This window comes from Doryrhamphus excisus, linkage group LG12, assembly GCF_037039965.1.
Source record: "Doryrhamphus excisus strain RoL-2023G ecotype Guam linkage group LG12, RoL_Dexc_Guam_v1.1, whole genome shotgun sequence".
NCBI lineage: Eukaryota > Metazoa > Chordata > Actinopteri > Syngnathiformes > Syngnathidae > Doryrhamphus > Doryrhamphus excisus.
In genome coordinates this window covers 19152047-19174662 of record NC_136368.1, presented here as the reverse complement: position 1 = coordinate 19174662, position 22616 = coordinate 19152047, and the positions used below count along the sequence as shown (strand labels likewise).

Here is a 22616-nt window from a genome sequence, read left to right as displayed (position 1 = left end):
TATAAGAGAGGAATGAGACAGCACAAACAGGCTGGACTCCGTGGAAGCTATTCCATACTGCTACCTGCTCCCGGACTCGACCTGTCTTGTGTAGCGTTGCAGGGACTATGGCAGAGACAGGAGGGTCTCAGCTGATCCAGAATCTGACCTTAAGTGCGAGTGGTGCCATTAAGGTACTTTCTCTTTCGCCTTCTTTCCAGCATGCCGCCTGGATCAGACACAACATCCGCAAGAAGGAGTGTTGCTTCTTTAAAAAAGGTGCCAGGTATGACTTGCTCCTGTGTTTAAAAGGTTCCACGAAACGACCTTGTCATTGACCCTCCGTGACCTCTTGTTGCTGCCACAGAGAGGATGTGTGCATGTGTGGCTACGGGAAGAGCCAGCATGCGGCCGAGGCCATCAAAGAAGAGGACTTCAATGGCGAGGTGTGGGACGCACACAGACATGTCCGTGAAGTACCCACAGACGCTTTCGGGGACATCAGCTTTGGTGGTTTGAGGCAGATGACGACCAAGGTAAAACATTACCTTTACTGGTAACACTTTAAGGGAACACTAATAAAGTACACCAAATTACAGTAAGGTATAGCAATAAGGTATAAAAAAATACAGTAGTTACTGAGGAACTAATGAAGAACTAATGACTAAGGCACATACATTTAGAGTAGTTACAGAGGAACAAATGAGTAGTTACTGAGGAACTAAGGCACATACATTTAGAGTAGTTATTGAGGAACGAATGAATAGTTACTGATGAACTAAGGCACACATTTAGAGTAGTTACTGAGGAACGAATGAGTAGTTACTGAGGAACTAAGGCACATACATTTAGAGTAGTTACAGAGGAACAAATGAGTAGTTACTGAGGAACTAAGGCACATACATTTAGAGTAGTTATTGAGGAACTAAAGCACATGCATTTATAGTTGTTACTGAGGAACTAAAGCACACATTTAGAGTAGTTACTGAGGAACGATTGAGTAGTTACTGGGGAACTAAGGCACATACATTAAGAGTAGTTACTGAGGAACTAAGGCGCATACATTTAGAGTAGTTATTGAGGAACGAATTAATAGTTACTGATGAACTAAGGCACACACTTAGAGTAGTTACTGAGGAACAAATGAGTAGTTACTGAGGAACTAAAGCACATACATTAACAGTAGCTACTGAGGAACTAAAGCACATGCATTTATAGTTGTTACTGAGGAACTAAAGCACACATTTAGAGTAGTTACTGAGGAACGATTGAGTAGTTACTGGGGAACTAAGGCACATACATTAAGAGTAGTTACTGAGGAACTAAGGCACATACATTTAGAGTAGTTATTGAGGAACTAATGAATAGTTACTGATGAACTAAGGCACACATTTAGAGTAGTTACTGAGGAACAAATGAGTAGTTACTGAGGAACTAAAGCACATACATTAACAGTAGCTACTGAGGAACTAAAGCACACGCATTTATAGTTGTTACTGAGGAACTAAAGCACACATTTAGAGTAGTTACTGAGGAACGATTAAGTAGTTACTGGGGAACTAAGGCACATACATTAAGAGTAGTTACTGAGGAACTAAGTTACATACATTTAGAGTAGTTACAGAGGAACAAATGAGTAGTTACTGAGGAACTAAAGCACATACATTTAGAGTAGTTATTGAGGAACGAATGAATAGTTACTGATGAACTAAGGCACACATTTAGAGTAGTTACTGAGGAACTAAGGCACATACATTTATTGTTGTTACTGAGGAACCAAGGCACATACATTTAGAGTAGTTACTGAGGAAATGAGGCACATACATTTATAGTTGTGACTGAGGAACTAAGGCACATACATTTAGAGTAGTTACTGAGGAAATAAGGCACATAAATTTATAGTTGTGACTGAGGAACTGAGGCACATACATTTAGAGTAGCTACTGAGGAACGAATGAGTAGTTACTGAGGAACTAAGGCACATACATTTAGAGTAGTTACTGAAGAACAAATGAAGAACTAATGACTACGGCACATACATTTAGAGTAGTTACAAAGGCACGGACGAAGAACTAATGAGTAACTAATGACTTAGGCACACATTTAGAGTAGTTACCAAGGCATTTAAGCACATACATTTAGAGTAGTTACTGAGAAGCTAATGAGTAGTTACTGAGGAACTAAGGCGCACACATTTAGAGCAGTTATTGAGGAACAGAAGCACAAAAATTTAGAGTAGTTACTGAGGAACCAATGAGCAGTTACTGAAGAACTAAGGCACATACATTTAGAATAGTTACTGAGGCACTAATGCACATACATTTAGAGTAGTTACTGAGGAATTATTGAAGAACTATTGAGAAATGAATAACTTAGAGGAGTTACTGAGGAACTAAGGCACATAAATTCATAGTAGTTACTGAGGAATGAATGAAGTACTAATGAGTAGTTTTTAGGGTAAGGTAGGTTTCTTCCTTGTTAACTACTGTCATTTGTGTACCTTGTTGTATTGCATTACCCCTCAACATGACACATTAGTTCCTCATTACTTCTTCATTAGTTACTACTCTAAATTTATGTACCAAAAATGCCCACAGGCCTTATATTGGACACATTCTATGGTTTGTTTTCCCTTCATTCTCAGTATGCCCGAGTGTCCACCGAGACCAGTCCCGAGGTCCTGTACCAGTTACTGACTGAACAGTGGAAGCTGTCTCCCCCCAACCTACTGATCTCAGTGACCGGAGGAGCCAAGAACTTCTATCTGAAGACGCGGCTCAAGAATGTTTTCCAAAGGGGCCTCATCAAAGTGGCGCAGACAACAGGTTAGCATCTCTGACAACATGCAAGTACTAGCAAATTCATCAAACCATCACAATGGTCAACATTGGTCAAAAAGTTGATTGGGTTCTTGCCCAAAATGTCACCATCACAAAGCTTTGATTAACTGTATAGACAATGTTTTAAATAATATTTAATAACTGCCATATAAGTATAAAAAGAAGTTTAAACCATGGTTTAATAAAACTAAAATAAAGTAAAACTGCTCACCAAAATCCTTCAAACATTTGTTTATGTAGCGATACTGTCATCTAGTGGCGTGTATGATATGTGTTTTGTTTTTTTAACCAAAATTTCAGTTGAACTCCAAATTGTGTATTTTTTTTTAGCTTTGGGCTTCTTGGTTTGTTTCTTCCCTGCTGATTTGTGTCATAGAAAAAAGTGCATAAAACCGGATATTCCGGTGCTAAAAACATAATATGACTCAAATATTTCCAATATGGCTGCAGGCAATGCAAGCAGGGAGATCGGATAATGCCTGTCATTGCAAAACGGACATTGAACTGTGGCGATCAATGATTCAAATTCATCTCTATGGTAGCCAATGAGCTATAAAGTGACTCCTGATGCAATACAATAGGTGCGATTCCAATTTTTATGCAGCAGGAGATTGTCGCAATCAAATCTGAAAGGGCAGGAGAATTAAAAAAAAAAAACTTTTTTTGGAAGATTGTAGTCAAAGTAATTTTTGTTTATTTTAGTTGTATTTAGTTACATAATACATTACCTGTACGGCTAACTTATCTGTACAGTCAAAACAGCCCCCAAATATTCATTCATTCATTCATTTTCTACCACTTTTTCCTCATGAGGGTCGCGGGGGTGCTGGAGCCTATCCCAGCTGTCTTTGGCAAGGTACACCCTGGACTGGTGGCCAGCCAATCACAGGGCACATATAGACAAACAACCATTCACACTCACATTCATACCTATGGACAATTTGGAGTCGCTAATAAACCTAGCATGTTTTTGGAATGTGGGAGGAAACCGGAGTCCCATGCACGAGGAAAACATGCAAACTCCACACAAAGATATCCGAGGGTGGAATTGAACTCGGAGGCCTGCATGCTATCCACTCACCCACCGTGAAGTTGCCTTTTTCTGAGCAGAAGGGATAATTTTAATCAGCTGTTTTTATTTTCCCAATGTTGTTTGAAGCATGAAATATACACCACCTTTCTACTTAAACTGTATTATGGAAAGCAGGAAGTGTACATCACAGGGCACATATAGACAAACAACCATTCACACTCACATTCATACCTATGGACAATTTGGAGTCGCCAATTAACCTAGCTCCACACAGAGATGGCCGAGGCTGGAATTGAACCCTGGTCTCCTAGCTGTGAGGTCTGCGCGCTAACCACTCGACCGCCGTGCCACCCCGCCCCGCCCCCAAATATAATATAGTTAAATGTTTTTAGCATGTACTACGTTATTAAATACTACACTGCTCTGCTTTATCCAGGTGCTTGGATCATCACAGGCGGCACCAACACGGGTGTAATGAAGCATGTCGGCCAGGCGGTGAGGGATTACTCCCTGAGCAGCTCCATGCAGGGCCAGATTGTCACCATTGGACTGGCAACATGGGGAGTCATTAACAATAGAGATGTTTTGGTGCATTCACAGGTACTGTATAATACATTTTCATGGTTATATTCATCACTTATGTAGTATATATTTGTATGAACTTTAAAGTATCTTCTCTTCAGGGTTGTTTCCCCGCCCATTACCCAATGGATGTTAAGGGTCGAATGCCGTGCCTTGATAACAACCATACTCACTTCCTGCTAGTGGATGATGGGACACACGGACGCTACGGTGTTGAAATCGATCTGCGGAGTCGTCTGGAGAAGTGCATTTCCGGAAAGCCTCTCGGAAACAAAGGTAGTATGCAATTCCAGGTAAATGATATCTGATGGACTCACAAATCAATGCAAGGAACCATATTTGGGAGCCTGAACATCACACGACTTATTATATTTTCCACCGCTGTCACTTCCTCTATGCTGCTTTTTAAACCACAACATGTGTTTTTCATTGCCAGCTGTTGGAGTGACCATCCCTGTGGTGTGTGTGGTTTTGGATGGAGGAGCAGGCACTCTCAACGTGAGTCCTCACTTCTGTTCTTTGTCTCCTCCCGGTCCAACCATGTTATATCTGTTATTATATCTGTATCTGTGTGTCTCTCCCCTCTCAGACCATCTACACAGCCATGCTCAACGACACACCGTGTGTGGTCTTAGAGGGCTCTGGAAGAATGGCCGACGTGATTGCCCACGCGGCGGGACTACCTGTGAGCCAGGTCACCATCAGCCTCATCCACCGCCTGCTGAAGAAGTTCCTCAGCCACGAGTATGACAACTTCTCTGACCTCAGTATCATCGAGTGGACCAAAAAGGTGAGTAAATACATTTTTTGTTTTAATTTAATTTAATTTAATTTAATTTAATTTAATTTAATTTAATTTAATTTAATTTAATTTAATTTAATTTAATTTAATTTAATTTAATTTAATTTAATTTAATTTAATTTAATTTAATTTAATTTAATTTAATTTTTGCCACTCCAAATTGTCCATAGGTTTGAATGTGAGTGTGAATGGTTGTCTGTCTATATGTGCCCTGTGATTGGCTGGCCATCAGTCCAGGGTGTACCCCGCCTCTCGCCCAAAGACAGCTGGGATAGGCTCCAGCATCCACGCGACCCTCGTGAGGATAAGCGGTAGAAAATGAATGATTTAATTTAATTTAATTTAATTTAATTTAATTTAATTTAATTTAATTTAATTTAATTTAATTTAATTTAATTTAATTTAATTTAATTTAATTTAATTTAATTTAATTTAATTTAATTTAATTTTGCCACTCCAAATTGTCCATAGGTTTGAATGTGAGTGTGAATGGTTGTCTGTCTATATGTGCCCTGTGATTGGCTGGCCATCAGTCCAGGGTGTACCCCGCCTCTCGCCCAAAGACAGCTGGGATAGGCTCCAGCATCCACGCGACCCTCGTGAGGATAAGCGGTAGAAAATGAATGATTTAATTTAATTTAATTTAATTTAATTTAATTTAATTTAATTTAATTTAATTTAATTTAATTTAATTTAATTTAATTTAATTTAATTTAATTTAATTTAATTTAATTTAATTTAATTTAATTTAATTTAATTTAATTTAATTTAATTTAATTTAATTTAATTTAATTTAATTTAATTTAATTTAATTTAATTTTGCCACTCCAAATTGTCCATAGGTTTGAATGTGAGTGTGAATGGTTGTCTGTCTATATGTGCCCTGTGATTGGCTGGCCATCAGTCCAGGGTGTACCCCGCCTCTCGCCCAAAGACAGCTGGGATAGGCTCCAGCATCCACGCGACCCTCGTGAGGATAAGCGGTAGAAAATGAATGATTTAATTTAATTTAATTTAATTTAATTTAATTTAATTTAATTTAATTTAATTTAATTTAATTTAATTTAATTTAATTTAATTTAATTTAATTTAATTTAATTTAATTTAATTTAATTTAATTTAATTTAATTTTCCACATCCTGTGACAGATTCAGGACATCATCAGGATGTCTCATCTGCTGACGGTGTTCCGAGGTGGCGGGGACAGTCACGGGGATGTGGATGTGGCCATTCTGCAAGCGCTCTTCAAAGGTGGGCTCGTTATTCAACATTCAAATTGTTTCCATCTCTGACCTCTATTTAATTATTAAAACAATTTCCTGGCCGGCTTCCTGCTGACTGAGAGAGGATCTGATGCCAAAAGTGAAATGTGTTCTCCTTTTCGGTTCTTGACTGGCACCAGTATCTCGTTATTAAAAGCCAGAGAGAGACGTTGCAGCAGTTAAGCAGGCTGATGCAAAGTGCAAGCAAATTGTTGGTCGGACAATATTTATGGAGCTCAGTGTTGTAAAATGATTTCATCCTTGTCATAAAAATTGGGTTCCAAGCACAAGAAAAATTAATGAATTTTGGGATATAAAGCGAAAAAGTGTGTGTGTCCTTCCTGATATTTTTTTTTTTTTAGTCTTGTTGCCAAAGGAGGAAAGTCTTTGTCCTCAAGAACCGGGTGCAGGCGGGACCAAGTGAGGGCATTTGCTTGAGATGAAAAATAAATAAACAAATCAAGAATAAGGAAAAAAAATCAATCAGTAATAAATAAATACTATAATAATAATAATAAAACGGCAAATACTAAAAACTTAAGAAACCACATATAGTTGGTGGGTAGACAAATTATTTTTTTCAGATTAAAATGAACAAAGCATTATTAGAGCCCTGTAGACATGACAAAACACGACTATAGTCACATTTATACTTTTTTATTTACAACATATTGCGCAACTGCAGGGTCTTGAGACACATGCTAACTCGCAAACTAGAGAGCTAGCGACCTAAACGGTAGCCTTCAAGTTATTTCCTTTAAACTTAAATAGCCAAAAACTTACCACTTCCACACGGATAGGGAGGATAACTATTAACAGTTATTTAACCTTTAACATGAACATTAATCAAACGGAATAATTTTTTCTGGGTACATGATACCATACAGCATCCATATCAAACTTACCACTTCCACACGGATAGGGAGGATAACTATTAACAGTTATTTAACCTTTAACATGAACATTAATCAAACGGAATAATTTTTTCTAGGTACATGATACCATACAGCATCCATATCAAACTTACCACTTCCACACGGATAGGGAGGATAACTATTAACAGTTATTTAACCTTTAACATGAACATTAATCAAACGTAATAATTTTTTCTGGGTACATGATACCATACAGCATCCATATCAAACTTGCTCGGGCAGCACTAACATTAAACTTTCATATCAAGGCGGGGACCTCAAACTAGTGTCCAGCGGGCCACATTTGGCCCGCGGGCCGCGTGTATGAGACCACTGCCGTATACTGTATATTGTATATTGTATCATTCCAGCACAGGAGATATGCCATGTTACACATATTAACTCTCATTATATCGTACCGTCTTAGCTTCCAGGGCCAGTGAGTCACAGGAAATGGAGGGCTGGAGGAGGCAGCTGGAGCTGGCTATAGTCTGGAACCGAGTGGACATAGCCGCCACCGAGATCTTCACCGACGAAAGTCAGTGGAAGGTCAGTGAATCAGATGATTCCTGTAGCTATACTTGCAGTCACTAGCCTTAAAATGTGCTTTGCTATCCATTCCAGTCGGGTGCCCTCCATTGGGCCATGTTCTCAGCGCTGGCAGGGAACAAGCCCCAGTTTGTGAGTCTCCTTCTGGAGAACGGCGTGAGTCTAAGAGAGTTCCTGCAGAGTGAAGACACGCTGTGTGACCTCTACAAAAAGCTGCCAAGCTGCTTCTTCCTCCGCAAGCTGGCCAAACGTGTCCACTCATCCTGCTGCCGGAGGAGGAAAGTCTTTGTCCTCAAGAACCGGGTGCAGGCGGGACCGAGTGAGGGCATCTGCTTGAGTTTCGTTTCTGATGAGGTGCGGCACCTGCTGGGCAACTTCACCCAGCCCATCTACCCTCCGCCGACCATGACGTATCAGTTTAACATGGAGGATGCAGCATCGGTGAGCAAAAAAGCCACAACAAAAAAACCTAAATAAAACTAAAATAATCATAACGGCAAAAAAATTTGTGCCTTTTTACACTGCATGACTTACATTTTCTTAGACCAGCGGTGATCAAACTGCAGACAGCAGGCCACATCAGTCACGCCAAGTGTGTTTTAAAACCTTTTAAAATAAAAACTTTTCCCAGCAAAATGATTTGCAGTGCTTTTTTAGCACTGAGTCCCAAAATAATCAGATGCAATCTGTAGCTTGCAGAAAAAAGCCATCCAAACAACACAACTCCTCAACACACACGCACTGCACAAAGTAACCTACCTACTGCACCATGTGGCCATTCAAATAAATATCTACCCATGCAAAAAAAAAACAGCACCGCAAGGCATGCTGGGTAGGCTATGGTACTTGTTGTGTTTTTGCATTTTTGCTTAATTGCAAAATATGTTGAGGAGCTTGTCATACAAGTAAGCAAAGATTATTGTTTATTATTGTTTATTACAGATAATGTAATAATACAATAAAAACAGTCATTACAATTAAATAAAACTAAATCTAATCAAAATTAATCAACTTGCGGTAACCACTCCACACTACTAAGATGAGTTAAGATGCTGTAGATATCTGGTGTTCATATTGTTCATATTGTTGTGGCAGATGGACTACCCAGCATGCCTTGCAGGCGCTTGGAAAGAACAGTTTTGGGAAAGTTTCCTCATTGACTCACAAACTGCACAATATTTAAACAATTATTAGTACTTCTGAAGTACAGGAGACGTTACGAGATTAGAATTTATCCATCGTACAGAAGCACATTACCCAATCCCTTTCACTGTCCTTCCAGCTGTCAAGAAGTCTATCAGGATCCCAAGCTCCCCTCAGGATGGACCTTGCCGAGGCCCAGAGAGACCCAGCTAGAGACCTTTTTCTTTGGGCGGTAGTACAAAACAATAAGGAGCTATCCGAAATTGCCTGGGAGCAGGTTGTGACAATAGGGACAAAGCTGGGGAAATAACTGTATTTGTATATTTTGTATATTCAGTGTATACTCTTATTTACATAGTGTACAGACTGCATATCCGCTGCTCTGGCCGCATGTAAGATCTTAAAGAAAATGGCGGAGGAAGAAAACGATGCGGATGAAGCCGTCAACATGCTAGAGCTGGCCAATGACTACGAAAGGCACGCTATAGGTATGAATATACTGTATACCATATACCAGGGGTCTCAAACCTGGGGGCCACTGGAGCTATGGTCTGGGCAAGGCTGGGCCGCATCAGGTTTTCCCCCCCCCCAAAAAAAAAAACGCATTTATTAAAAACAGAAAAATATACAAACTTTTTCAGTGCTTTGGTTCCGTTTTTTTTTTCTGCACAAAATAAGATGAAAAATAAATAAACAAATCAAGAATAAAAAAAATCAATAAATCAGTTATAAATAAATATAATAATAATAATAAAACGACAAATAATAAAAACTTAAGAAACCACATATAGTTGGTGGGTAGACAAATTATTTTTTTCAGATTAAAATGAACAAAGCATTATTAGAGCCCTGTAGACATGACAAAACACGACTATAGTCACATTTATACTCTTTTTATTTACAACATATTGCGCAACTGCAGGGTCTTGAGACACATGCTAACTCGCAAACTAGAGAGCTAGCGACCTAAACGGTAGCCTTCAAGTTATTTCCTTTCAACTTAAATAGCCAAAAACTTACCACTTCCACACGGATAGGGAGGATAACTATTAACAGTTATTTAACCTTTAACATGAACATTCATCAAATGTAATAATTTTTTCTGGGTACATGATACCATACAGCATCCATATCAAACTTACCACTTCCACACGGATAGGGAGGATAACTATTAACAGTTATTTAACCTTTAACATGAACATTAATCAAATGTAATAATTTTTTCTGGGTACATGATACCATACAGCATCCATATCAAACTTACCACTTCCACACGGATAGGGAGGATAACTATTAACAGTTATTTAACCTTTAACATGAACATTAATCAAATGTAATAATTTTTTCTGGGTACATGATACCATACAGCATCCATATCAAACTTACCACTTCCACACGGATAGGGAGGATAACTATTAACAGTTATTTAACCTTTAACATGAACATTAATCAAATGTAATAATTTTTTCTGGGTACATGATACCATACAGCATCCATATCAAACTTACCACTTCCACACGGATAGGGAGGATAACTATTAACAGTTATTTAACCTTTAACATGAACATTAATCAAATGTAATAATTTTTTCTGGGTACATGATACCATACAGCATCCATATCAAACTTACCACTTCCACACGGATAGGGAGGATAACTATTAACAGTTATTTAACCTTTAACATGAACATTAATCAAATGTAATAATTTTTTCTGGGTACATGATACCATACAGCATCCATATCAAACTTACCACTTCCACACGGATAGGGAGGATAACTATTAACAGTTATTTAACCTTTAACATGAACATTAATCAAATGTAATAATTTTTTCTGGGTACATGATACCATACAGCATCCATATCAAACTTACCACTTCCACACGGATAGGGAGGATAACTATTAACAGTTATTTAACCTTTAACATGAACATTAATCAAATGTAATAATTTTTTCTGGGTACATGATACCATACAGCATCCATATCAAACTTACCACTTCCACACGGATAGGGAGGATAACTATTAACAGTTATTTAACCTTTAACATGAACATTAATCAAATGTAATAATTTTTTCTGGGTACATGATACCATACAGCATCCATATCAAACTTACCACTTCCACACGGATAGGGAGGATAACTATTAACAGTTATTTAACCTTTAACATGAACATTAATCAAATGTAATAATTTTTTCTGGGTACATACCATACAGCATCCATATCAAACTTACCACTTCCACACGGATAGGGAGGATAACTATTAACAGTTATTTAACCTTTAACATGAACATTAATCAAATGTAATAATTTTTTCTGGGTACATGATACCATACAGCATCCATATCAAACTTGCGCGGGCCGCACTAACATTAAACTTTCATATCAAGGCAAGGGCCTAAAACTAGTGTCCTGCGGGCCACATTTGGCCCGCGTGTATGAGACCCCTGGCGTGTACTGTATATTGTACATTGTATACTGTATACTGTCACATGAATGACAAAAGGCTGATTCATCCATCTCCTGTGTTGCAGGTGTGTTCACACAGTGTTACAGCAATGGTGAAGAGCGGGCTAAAAAGCTGCTGATTCGCGTGTCGCCATTATGGGGGAGGACCACGTGCCTGAGACTGGCACTGGCAGCTAACTGTAAAAGCTTTGTGGCGCTGTCGGGTGTTCAGGTACGGTGATCATGCCCGCATGAGTTATCGCGACACTTTTAATCCACCTCAATGAGTGTCTAAGTCTATTATTACATTTGTGCATCAGTAAAAGTATGACCAAAATCTATCTATCCACAGGCAAAAAGATGTTTTTTTTTTAAATAATTAACACAGATAACACCATGTTTCACTATATATGAACAGCAATTTAGCATAGTGAAAACATAAACTATTCAAAATAATATTTTTGAAGAGTCTTGAACCAGTCATGATGTGCTATATATATCACTATATTGACACTTACTATGGTACCCATTATGGCATTGGATGCTCATATCACCTCGTACTTTGCTAAGGGACAAAAATAAAAATAATAACATTTTTGATTATTTTAATTATTTTATTATTTTAATATTTTTGATTTTAATAAAAAAAATAAAATTTTATAAAATAAAAAAAAAATTATATTAGGAAAGCAGGAAGTGAACAAATGTTACTGATTGTAAAAGTACCACATGGAGGGGTAGAATTTAATAAGCTTTGCTTCTTCCTACTCCTTTTGTACATGTGGAACTGTGAACTGATTATGTGATGCATTCAATTGTAATCTGATGCATGTTCAAATGAAATCAAACCATTACCATTACCATAAACACAATTAAACATTAAAACAAAAAAAAAAGCAATGACTTTTGTGACCCCCCCTCCTCAGGCCCTCTTGACTCAGATCTGGTGTGGGGAGCTTTCGGTGGACAATCATGTGTGGAGAGTGATGATCTGCATGATATGCTTTCCACTCATCTACACTGGCTTTCTGACTTACAGGTGAAGTTGAATCGTTTTGTTCAGATCCAAGTATAAACATAGCAATCCCTGTATGCTAGCGGTGTGACAAGATTAAGAAATCTTGGGGGCACTCGGTCGGGAATGATAATACATATATGAATGAGTTAATCACACAGTGAATGAAAATTAACTCAATCATTAACTCAATATGTTGCCACATGCACACGTGTCTGTTCCTCGTCTCCCACAGGCAGGTTCCATGGTTCACTCTGTGCACTGGTTTCAGCACCTTGGCACGTTTGTTTCATAGAACAACGGCCTGAAGGGAGTGACACCTTTTGTTAAAAGTAATGTTAAAATCTCCTCTCGTCTCGTAGAGCCAATCTTGTGAATTGAGTGGAAATATGTTTACAGGAATTTGATCGGATATCGGACAATATATACACGACTATCGAGATATTTTTGCTTCTTTTGTGACAGTGCCTAAATCCGTCTGTGCTTATAAACTGCTTAAGAAATAGATAAATATTAAATTAGTACAAGTTTTGTAATGGCTGCACGGTGGACGAGTGGTTAGCGCACAGACCTCACAGCTAGGAAACCCGAGTTCAATGCCACCCTCGGCCATTTCTGTGTGGAGTTTGCATGTTTCTCCCCGTGCATGCGTGGGTTTTCTCCGGGTACTCCGGTTTCCTCCCACATTCCAAAAACATGCTAGGTTAATTAGCGACTCCAAATTGTCCATAGGTATGAATGTGAGTGTGAATGGTTGTTTGACTATATGTGCCCTGTGATTGGCTGGCCACCAGTCCAGGGTGTACTCCGCCTCTCTGTCTCCCGAAAGGCAGCTGGGATAGGCTCCAGCACCGCCACGACCCTCGAAAGGACAAGCGGTAGAAAATGAATGAATGTTGACTCTGTTGCACGGCAGTCGAGTGGTTAACGTGCAGGCCTCACAGGCCTGAAGGCACCACCAGATGGTAGCAATGCCTCTTAAGACTTTATTAGTGTCCTTATCGATTGATGATGTTGATGAATAATTCATAATGTGCAGTAACGACTTTGATGGTTCTGTTTCCTTGTGTAGCAAATCAATATACAATGTTCATTAGTCTCTCCCGGTGGATTGTACATGTTTTTTTTTAGACGTGATGAGTTAATCCAGAGGGAAGTGGAAAAAAACGAAGCCATAAAGACAGTGGAGAGTGTCACAGGAAGTGTGTTCACAACCAAAGTCAAAAGCTGGTGAGTAAATAATTAGTTTTGAGTGTAATAATTGTTGTTAACGTTTGTGATCTTTCATGCTCCCGATTAGCGACCTCACCACCATGAAGTCTCTGAACTGCTGGACCAGACTGACTGGCCTCTACAGTTCACCGCAGGTTAAGTTTTACTGGAACATTGTGTCGTACTTCGCTTTCCTCTTCCTGTTTGCGGTGGTGCTGATGATGGACTTCCAGGCCACACCTTCTCCTGGGGAGATTCTTCTCTATGTGTGGCTCTTCTCCCTGGTGTGTGAGGAGGTCCGGCAGGTAAGAGACACTTATTGAACCATATTGTACTGAGCAACCAGAACAGATATGTACTGTAGTTACACTTTCGTTTCTGGTTCTATGGTTATAATCACATGTGTCTTCTCTGCTATCACTGGAAGAAATTCATACACTAAATGCTATTCTAACTGTCAACAATATCTCATAGTAATATCAATATCTCCTTTTCACTTCAGTTGTTTTATGACCCAGATGGATTTGGGTTCCATAAGAAAGCCAGGGTGTACATTCGAGAACTGTGGAATATTTTAGACGTTCTGTCCATCATCCTTTTTATTATCGGCCTCGTGTTTCGGTGAGTTACCTTTTAAATTTAATGGTGGTCCATCTCCTGGTTGGTCTTGAAGGCCAAGTTCTTGTCTTGAAGGCTAACGACGCAGCTGTTCTACACCGGTAAGATCATCCTCTGCATTGATTTTGTGGTCTTCTGCCTGCGTCTCATGGCCATCTTCAGCATCAGTCGTACACTTGGACCTAAGATTATCATTGTCAGGAGAATGGTAAGATAATCCATATGCAAAAATCACATACATAAAAGATGATCCAATACAGAAACGTTTCTGAATTATATCTTAACTGGTGTGTTTACATCTTGACTCTTGATCCAGATGATGGACATGTTCTTCTTCATGTTCCTGCTGAGCATCTGGGTGGTAGCGTACGGTGTAGCCAAACAGGGTATCCTGATCCACAATGACAATCGTCTGGAATGGATCATCCGTGGAGCTGTTTACGAGCCGTATCTCATCATATTTGGCAACGTTCCCACCAACGTGGATTGTGAGCACAAATATAAATAAATATAATTTAGTTGATGGCAGACTTTTAAAGGGTACCAATTATGCTAATTATCGGCGCTTTGTATTGAGTTTGGGACCCCTGTTGAGCAGCTACACACGAAAGCTTTCTAGATCTTCCAGATTCTGCACCTCTTTCTGCAGTTTTCAATAGACTTCCTGCTTGTGACACAAGCAGTATGTTTAATTTAGTACACCAAACCCGGCACTGCAATAGACACGCCCACTTCACTGTGATTGGTCACGCTCCCAAGCGTTCCCGAGGACTTCCAGATACGTACAGTAGGCCGGCATTTACTGAATGTAGGCAATCTGCAGCCCATATAAGGAAGTCCGTATCGCATTGTTTGTAGATCTAGGTGTTAGAAAAATCTGTGTTAAACCCGGGTCTCCTAGCTGTGAGGACTGCGTGCTAACCACTCGACCGCCGTGCAGCCGTTATGGGATTCAATTATATGTTTTTTTTTTTTCATTGACATTTGTTTTGCGAAAGGCGGGGTACACCCTGGACTGGTGGCCAACCAATCAATCACAGGGCACATATAGACAAACAACCATTCACACTCACATTCATACCTATGGACAATTTGGAGTCGCTAATTAGCCTAGCATGTTTTTGGAATGTAAACCGGAATACCTGGAGAAAACCCACGCATGCACGGGGAGAACATGCAAACTCAACACAGAGATGGCCGCGGGTGGAATTGAATTTGGGTCTCTTAGCTGTGAGGCCTGTGTGCTAACCACTCGTCCACCGTGCAGCCCAATATTCAACATAAATTCAAACCTACATACAAAATTTCTAATTTAAAAAAAATATATGTATATTGTGAGGGCGGCACGGCGGTCGAGTGGTTAGCGCGCAGACCTCACAGCTAGGAGACCAGGGTTCAATGCCACCCTCGGCCATCTCTGTGTGGAGTTTGCATGTTCTCCCCGTGCATGCGTGGGTTTTCTCCGGGTACTCCGGTTTCCTCCCACATTCCAAAAACATGCTAGGTTAATTAGCGACTCCAAATTGTCCATAGGTATGAATGTGAGTGTGAATGGTTGTTTGTCTATATGTGCCCTGTGATTGGCTGGCGACCAGTCCCGGATAGGCTCCAACACCCCCCGTCCTATTCCGTGCCTTGTTTAAAAGATATGATTTCCCAATGCAGACGCTGCGTTTGACATGGACTCCTGCAGCATGAATGCCACCGATCCCTTAAAGCCCAAATGTCCCGTACTGAATGAAAACCAAACCCCAGCCTTCCCGGAGTGGCTCACCATCATCATGCTGTGTGTTTACCTTCTCTTTGCTAACATACTTCTGCTCAACCTGCTGATCGCCATCTTCAAGTACGTCGTCCCACCGCTTCATTCTTCATACTCGCTCGTTCTTTTTTCACCCGAGTCTTCTCTTGTTATCTCTTTTCAGCTTCACATTCCAGGAAGTGCAGGACAACACTGACCGAATATGGAAGTTCCAGAGATATGAGCTTATCAAGGAATACCATAGCCGCCCTGCTGCCCCTCCTCCCTTCATCATCCTCAGCCATCTGTACATCTTCATAAGGAACGTGGTGCTCTGCAGGCCATCCCATAAATCCAGAAAGTTTAGTGAGTACACCACAGATTGGAAATCCACTCTATGAACATTAAAAGGCAGAAAAAATGATATCAATGATTCCCATTAATCAGTCCCACCGCCATCTGCAGTATCAAAAATTGTAAAATCTTAATAATAATATATAATAATAATATAATACAATTATATGTAATAATTATAATAAGAATAATATAATACACTTATATATAATAATAATATAATAATGTAATACAGCTTCAATGTAATGTAATGTAATATAATAAATATCATATCATATCATATCATATATCATATTATATTATATCATATTATATCATATTATATATAAAAATTGTAAAATCTTAATAATATATAATAATAATATAATATAATAATATATAATAATAATATAATAATGTAATGTAATACTGCTTCAATGTAATGTAATAAAATAAAATATCATATCATATCATCTATCATATTATATTATATTATATTATATTATATTATATTATATTATATTATATTATATTATATTATATTATATTATATTATATTATATTATATTATATTATATTATATTATATTATATTTATTATATTTATTATATTACATTACATTACATTGAAGCTGTATTACATTACATTACATTATTATATTATTATTATTATATATTATTATATTATATTATTATATTATATTGTTATTAAGATTTTACAATTTTTGATACTGCAGATGGCAGTATTCAAGTATTTATATTATATATATAAATATATATTATATATAATATTATTATATTATATTATATTATAATATGTTAATATGTAACAGTTACAATCAGTAACTGTTAGCTATTACATAATATACTAATATTATATAATATATATAATATATTATATATAATAATATCATCCTCCATGAACCAGGAAGTAGCCTGCTAATACATACATTTTTAACATTCCATCATCTTTCTCTTGAGGAACGGAGCTCCCTCACATTGAGGAGGAGGAGCTGCTGTCATGGGAGACCTTGATGAAGGACAGATACCTGCTGTCCACGCAGCAGCAGCAGAGTGAGACGATGGAGCGATGCATCGTGGACACGGCGCAGAAGTAAGAAGGATGCAATACGTTTTCCAAGGAACGACGGAGAGTCGTTTTCACGTACTCTTTTGTTGTTTTTCTCCGCAAAGAATCACCACCATAACTGATAGGTTGGAGCGGGAAGAGGAGATGAGCTCTGTGATCTTGATGAAACGACTGACGCGACTGGAGGAGCAGGTTGTTGTTGCAGATATTACACAAGTACAAGTCGCAGTCTGTGACGCGTCGTTTGCATTGACTTTGATCATGCAGGTTGTCCAGTCAGCCAAAGGCCTGCAGTGGATTATGGACAGTCTGAAATCAAGGGGTCTTGCTTTGAAAGAAGACCAACCACTCAGTCTGCTAGCACCTTTCTTCCTATTGCATTACATTGCATGTCATATATATATATATATATATATTTATTACAAAAAACATACATGTGTGTTCCCTTTGTTGCAGCTGTACTTCCAACAGTGAAGGATTTGTCCGAAACATCGGTAAAAGAATCGGATGGGTTCCATTTCAAGGCCCGCCAGTTCCACTACCCCAACAGCAAAGTCACCCGCTTCCCGGTGCCCGAGGAGAAGGTGCCGTGGGAGGTAATTAATATTTATATTAACATTTCACCCGCTGCTTCTTACTGTAAATATTTTTGATCTACATGTGACAGACCATTTTATGTTACTGTTGTTGTTTTCAGGTCAGCTTCAGCTCATACTTGCCTTCTTATTATAGCGCAGAGGACAAAGGAGATATCGTGGATGGGTAGGATTTTGTTATTTCCTGTAACACTTCAGTTTGGAATTCAAACCGCCATCATGGGTGACATCACGCAAAATATTCATTCATTCATTCATTTTCTACCGCTTTTTCTACCACCTATCCCAGCTGTCTTTGGGCAAGAGGCGGGGTACACCCTGGACTGGTGGCCAGCCAATCACAGGGCACATATAAGACAAACAACCATTCACACTCACATTCATACCTATGGACAATTTGGAGTGGCTAATTAACCTAGCATGTTTTTGGAATGTGGGAGGAAACCGGAGTACCCGGAGAAAACCCACGCATGCACGGGGAGAACATGTAAACTCCACACGGAATTGGCTGAGGGTGGAATTGAACTCGGGTCTCTTAGCTGTGAGGCCTGCACGGTAACCACTCAACTACCATGCAACAGAGTCAACATTCATTCATTTTCTACCGCTTGTCCTCTCGAGGGTCGCGGCGGTGCTGGAGCCTATCCCAGCTGTCTTCGGGCAAAAGGCAGGGGACTGGTGGACTAGTGGCCAGCCAATCACAGGGCACATATAGACAAACAACCATTCACACTCACATTCATACCTATGGACAATTTGGAGTCGCTAATTAAGCTAGCATGTTTTTGGAATGTGGGAGGAAACCGGAGTACCCGAAGAAAACCCACGCATGCACGGGGAGAACATGCAAACTCCACACGGAAATGGCCGAGGGTGGAATTGAACTCCGGTCTCCTAGCTGTGAGGCCTGCGTGCTAACCACTCGACCGCCGTGCAACAGAGGCAACATTCATTCATTTTCTACCGCTTGTCCTCTTGAGGGTCGCGGCGGTGCTGGAGCCTATCCCAGCTGTCTTCGGGCGAGAGGCGGGGTACACCCTGGACTGGTGGCCGGCCAATCACAGGGCACATATAGACAAACAACCATTCACACTAAAAAAATCCAAATCCACAATTTTCAATGAACTAAGCCTGTTGTTGTCTTCCTCACAGATCAGAATCCATCTTGGAAAACTACAGGTATGGTTCTTCACGGCCCAGTTCAGTCATGTTACCATCATGCTTCATTGTGTCATGTATCTGATTCCCTAATTGACACTAGAAACCCTGGAGGGAGAACCGGCATCAGGGGTCAGGGTTCGCTCAACCATCTGGGTCCAAATCTGCATGTAGACCTTGTGATTACACGGTGGGGTCAAATCAAACAGACCCAAGTGGAATGTGGGCTTCCAGGATCTGAGATACTTTAGGTCTGATGTTTTTCTTTGTCTAGTGTGAGGGACAGTGGACGGTCAGTTTTGGAATTTCTGGCTGTTGCAGATGAGCACCAGAAGACCTTGGTTCTACCTGGGGTGAGTCCCACTGACAATTCATTGTGGTCTGACTTTACAATTAGGTACACAAAAATACAGTAGTTATTGAGGAACTAATGAAGGACTAACGAGGAACTAATGACTAAGGTACATACATTTAGAGTAGTTATTACAGTAGTAATTGAGGAACTAATGAAGGACTAATGAGGAACTAATGACTAAGGTACATACATTTAGAGTAGTTATTACAGTAGTTACTGAGGAACTAATGAAGGACTAACGAGGAACTAATGACTAAGGCACATACATTTAGAGTAGTTATTACAGTAGTTGCGAGGAACTAACGAAGGACTAATGAGGAGCTAAGGACTAAGACACATACATTTAGAGTAGTTATTACAGTAGTTACTGAGGAACTAATGACTAAGGCACGCACATTTAGAGTAGTTATTACAGTAGTCACTGAGGAACTAATGACGGACTAATGAGGAACTAATGACTAAGGCACATACATTTAGAGTAGTTATTACAGTAGTTACAGAGGAACTAACTAATGTCTAAGGCACATACATTTAGAGTAGTTATTACAGTCGTTACTGAGCAACTAATGAAGGATTAATGAGGAACTAATGACTAAGGCACATACATTTAGAGTAGTTATTACAGTAGTTACCGAGGAACTAATGACGGACTAACGAGGAACTAATGACTAAGGCACATACATTTAGAGTAGTTATTACAGTAGTTACCGAGGAACTAATGACGGACTAATGAGGAACTAATGACTAAGGCACATACATTTAGAGTAGTTATTACAGTCGTTACCAAGAAACTAATGAAGTAGTTCTAATGAGGAACTAATGACTAAGGCACATACATTTAGAGTAGTTATTACAGTAGTTACTGAGGAACTAATGAACAACTAACAAGGAACTAATGACTAAGGCACATTAATTTAGAGTAGTTATTACAGTATTTACTGAGAAACTAATGAAGTAGTTCTAACGAGGAACTAATGACTAAGGCACATACATTTAGAGTAGTTATTGAGGAATTAATGAAGGGCTAATGAGGAATTAATGACTAAGGCACACACATTTAGAGTAGTTATTACAGTAGTTACTGAAGAACTAATGAAGGACTAATGAAGAACTAATGACTAAGGCACAGACATTTAGAGTAGTTGCAGTAGTTACTGAGGAACTAATGAAGGACTCATGCCTAAGGCACAGACATTTACAGTAGTTATTGAGGAACTAAAGAAGAACTAATGACTGGAGTAGTTACTGAGGACCTAAGGCGGATACATTTAGAGTAGTTATTAATATAGTAGACTAGTTACTGAAGAACTAATGAGTAGCGGTTAGGGTCAGGTAGCTTCGGCTGTCATTTTGTGTCCCTTATTATGAAGTAAACATTTACCTTGCATCTCCCAATTTAACCCCTGCAGGGACCCGTGGAATCTGTGGATCGGCTGCCAACGGCTTTGATGAGAACCATGGGCAAGAACTTGTATGAAAAATTACATGAAAAAATAGCCGAGGGAACACTGGTAGGTCCACACTTTGGTGAGTAAATATCAATGCAGAAGACCAAAGCAGTAAAGTCCAATGGCCTTTGAATGCACCGAAATAAATAGAAAATAAATGGAAATAGATAGATGAAACAATTCATAGTAATGGTGATAAATGAATGAAAACTATTGCCTGATATATGTGATATTGGCATACATACTTCCGCTATTAAAATAAATAATTGATCATTTATTGTCTGATTGTGTATTCCTTTGTGTTTTTGTGCTTCAGGTGTTTGAAGGTTATGTGGACGACATCAGGAACACAGATAACGCCTGGGTGGAAACCACAGTCATCAACCTTCACCTGGACTCAAGCGCTGATTCCGAGGATATCATCAACATGGTGAGAAGATATCTTCATCTGCTGTCTTCTTCATGATGCTTCCAGGCCATAACATGGATGTTCTGACCCTCTCAGGTGACGTCCAGCCGTGGCTCTCTGCAGTGGGTGGAGGTCGGCTGCAAAACTAGACTGTGCTTAGACCATAGCGACTCACTGAGGCGGATCGCCATGCTGCATAATAGGAACTCTTAATTGTAACTCCTGGTGGGGCTCCAGCCATGGATCAAGGCTTTTGAGGACACACCGTTTTCCCTAAAAATCCACTCTGTTGCACTGCAAGCACTTAAGCCATATCTGCTGCTGCTCAGTATCTAATCAAATTTAATGTAACCTTACTGGAAGTATGCACAATCTTCAGGTATGTTCTTTATGAATGTTTCTGCTTCATGCTCACAGGTGACTCCTTAACATACATTTCTCCATAATCAACTGACAGATGTCCAACAACTAAGCGCTATTTTGGACAATAGTTATGGCACATATAGCTGAAAATGCACATTTCACAGGCTGCAGTGTTAGCAATCGAACGGACGAATAAAAGTGTGATTCTCGGCAAAGTATACCTGAATGCTTTCTCGTGTGTGATTGTGTAAAAAATAGAAATAATAGAAATGTTAACATGAAAGTGTTTGCTAAGCGCCTACCTCCAGAAATGCTAAAAATGGCAGTAGAATTATTTTAGCATGCTAACACCTACTATGATAGAACGTTTCTGTTTAAGTTCATATGAATGGAAATCGCAAAAAATGCTATTATGCTCATGTTAGCATGCTGTCTGTCTGCTGCTAGCAATGTTAACATGATAATATTAGCATGTAAACATTGCTACATGCTAATATTTGTTAACAATGTTAACATGATCATATTAGCATGTAAACATTGCTACATGCTAATATTTGTTAGCATTGTTAATATCATGTTAAAAAAACAGTATGAGGATCCTGGCAAGACTACGCAGGCAATTAAACAAAACTCCTGACCCCTCCACAATTTTGCTAGGTGTTAGCATGCTAATTTTATCATGTTAACAATGTTAACAAATATTAGCATGTGGCAATGTTTACAT

The 22616-nt window shown here is 39.1% G+C and overlaps 1 protein-coding gene and 1 long non-coding RNA gene across 2 annotated transcripts; one reads left to right on the top strand and one right to left on the bottom strand.

Moving 5' to 3' along the window:
• On the top strand, nucleotides 1-22318 carry trpm2 (transient receptor potential cation channel, subfamily M, member 2). The gene is made up of 32 exons (XM_078794992.1): nucleotides 1-265; nucleotides 347-515; nucleotides 2624-2804; nucleotides 4289-4452; nucleotides 4536-4710; nucleotides 4871-4932; nucleotides 5024-5224; nucleotides 6385-6487; nucleotides 7840-7961; nucleotides 8037-8402; nucleotides 9244-9381; nucleotides 9463-9592; nucleotides 11642-11787; nucleotides 12482-12594; nucleotides 13702-13800; nucleotides 13871-14087; nucleotides 14285-14403; nucleotides 14476-14608; nucleotides 14717-14888; nucleotides 16066-16246; nucleotides 16326-16507; nucleotides 17455-17587; nucleotides 17668-17755; nucleotides 17831-17915; nucleotides 18020-18159; nucleotides 18261-18325; nucleotides 19312-19338; nucleotides 19421-19507; nucleotides 19592-19670; nucleotides 21082-21183; nucleotides 21437-21550; nucleotides 21626-22318. The coding sequence occupies exons 1-32, from the start codon at nucleotides 108-110 to the stop codon at nucleotides 21740-21742; spliced, it is 4368 nt and encodes a 1455-aa protein (XP_078651118.1). The 5' UTR covers nucleotides 1-107; the 3' UTR covers nucleotides 21743-22318.
• LOC144901502 (uncharacterized) lies at nucleotides 13809-14976 on the bottom strand. The gene is made up of 3 exons (XR_013629532.1): nucleotides 14698-14976; nucleotides 14413-14582; nucleotides 13809-14063 (listed from the first exon to the last, which is right to left on the bottom strand). It is a non-coding gene; the product is annotated as an uncharacterized LOC144901502 (long non-coding RNA).
• Nucleotides 22319-22616: the final 298 nt, after the last annotated feature.

Bases quoted from the DNA above. Each gene is read 5' to 3' on its own strand.
- trpm2 (XM_078794992.1), top strand. From the start codon at position 108: ATGGCAGAGACAGGAGGGTCTCAGCTGATCCAGAATCTGACCTTAAGT. The intron at 12,595-13,701 runs GTGAAGTTGAAT...GTTTTTTTTTAG, and splicing joins ACTGGCTTTCTGACTTACAG to ACGTGATGAGTTAATCCAGA. The intron at 19,339-19,420 runs GTATGGTTCTTC...AATTGACACTAG, and splicing joins TCCATCTTGGAAAACTACAG to AAACCCTGGAGGGAGAACCG.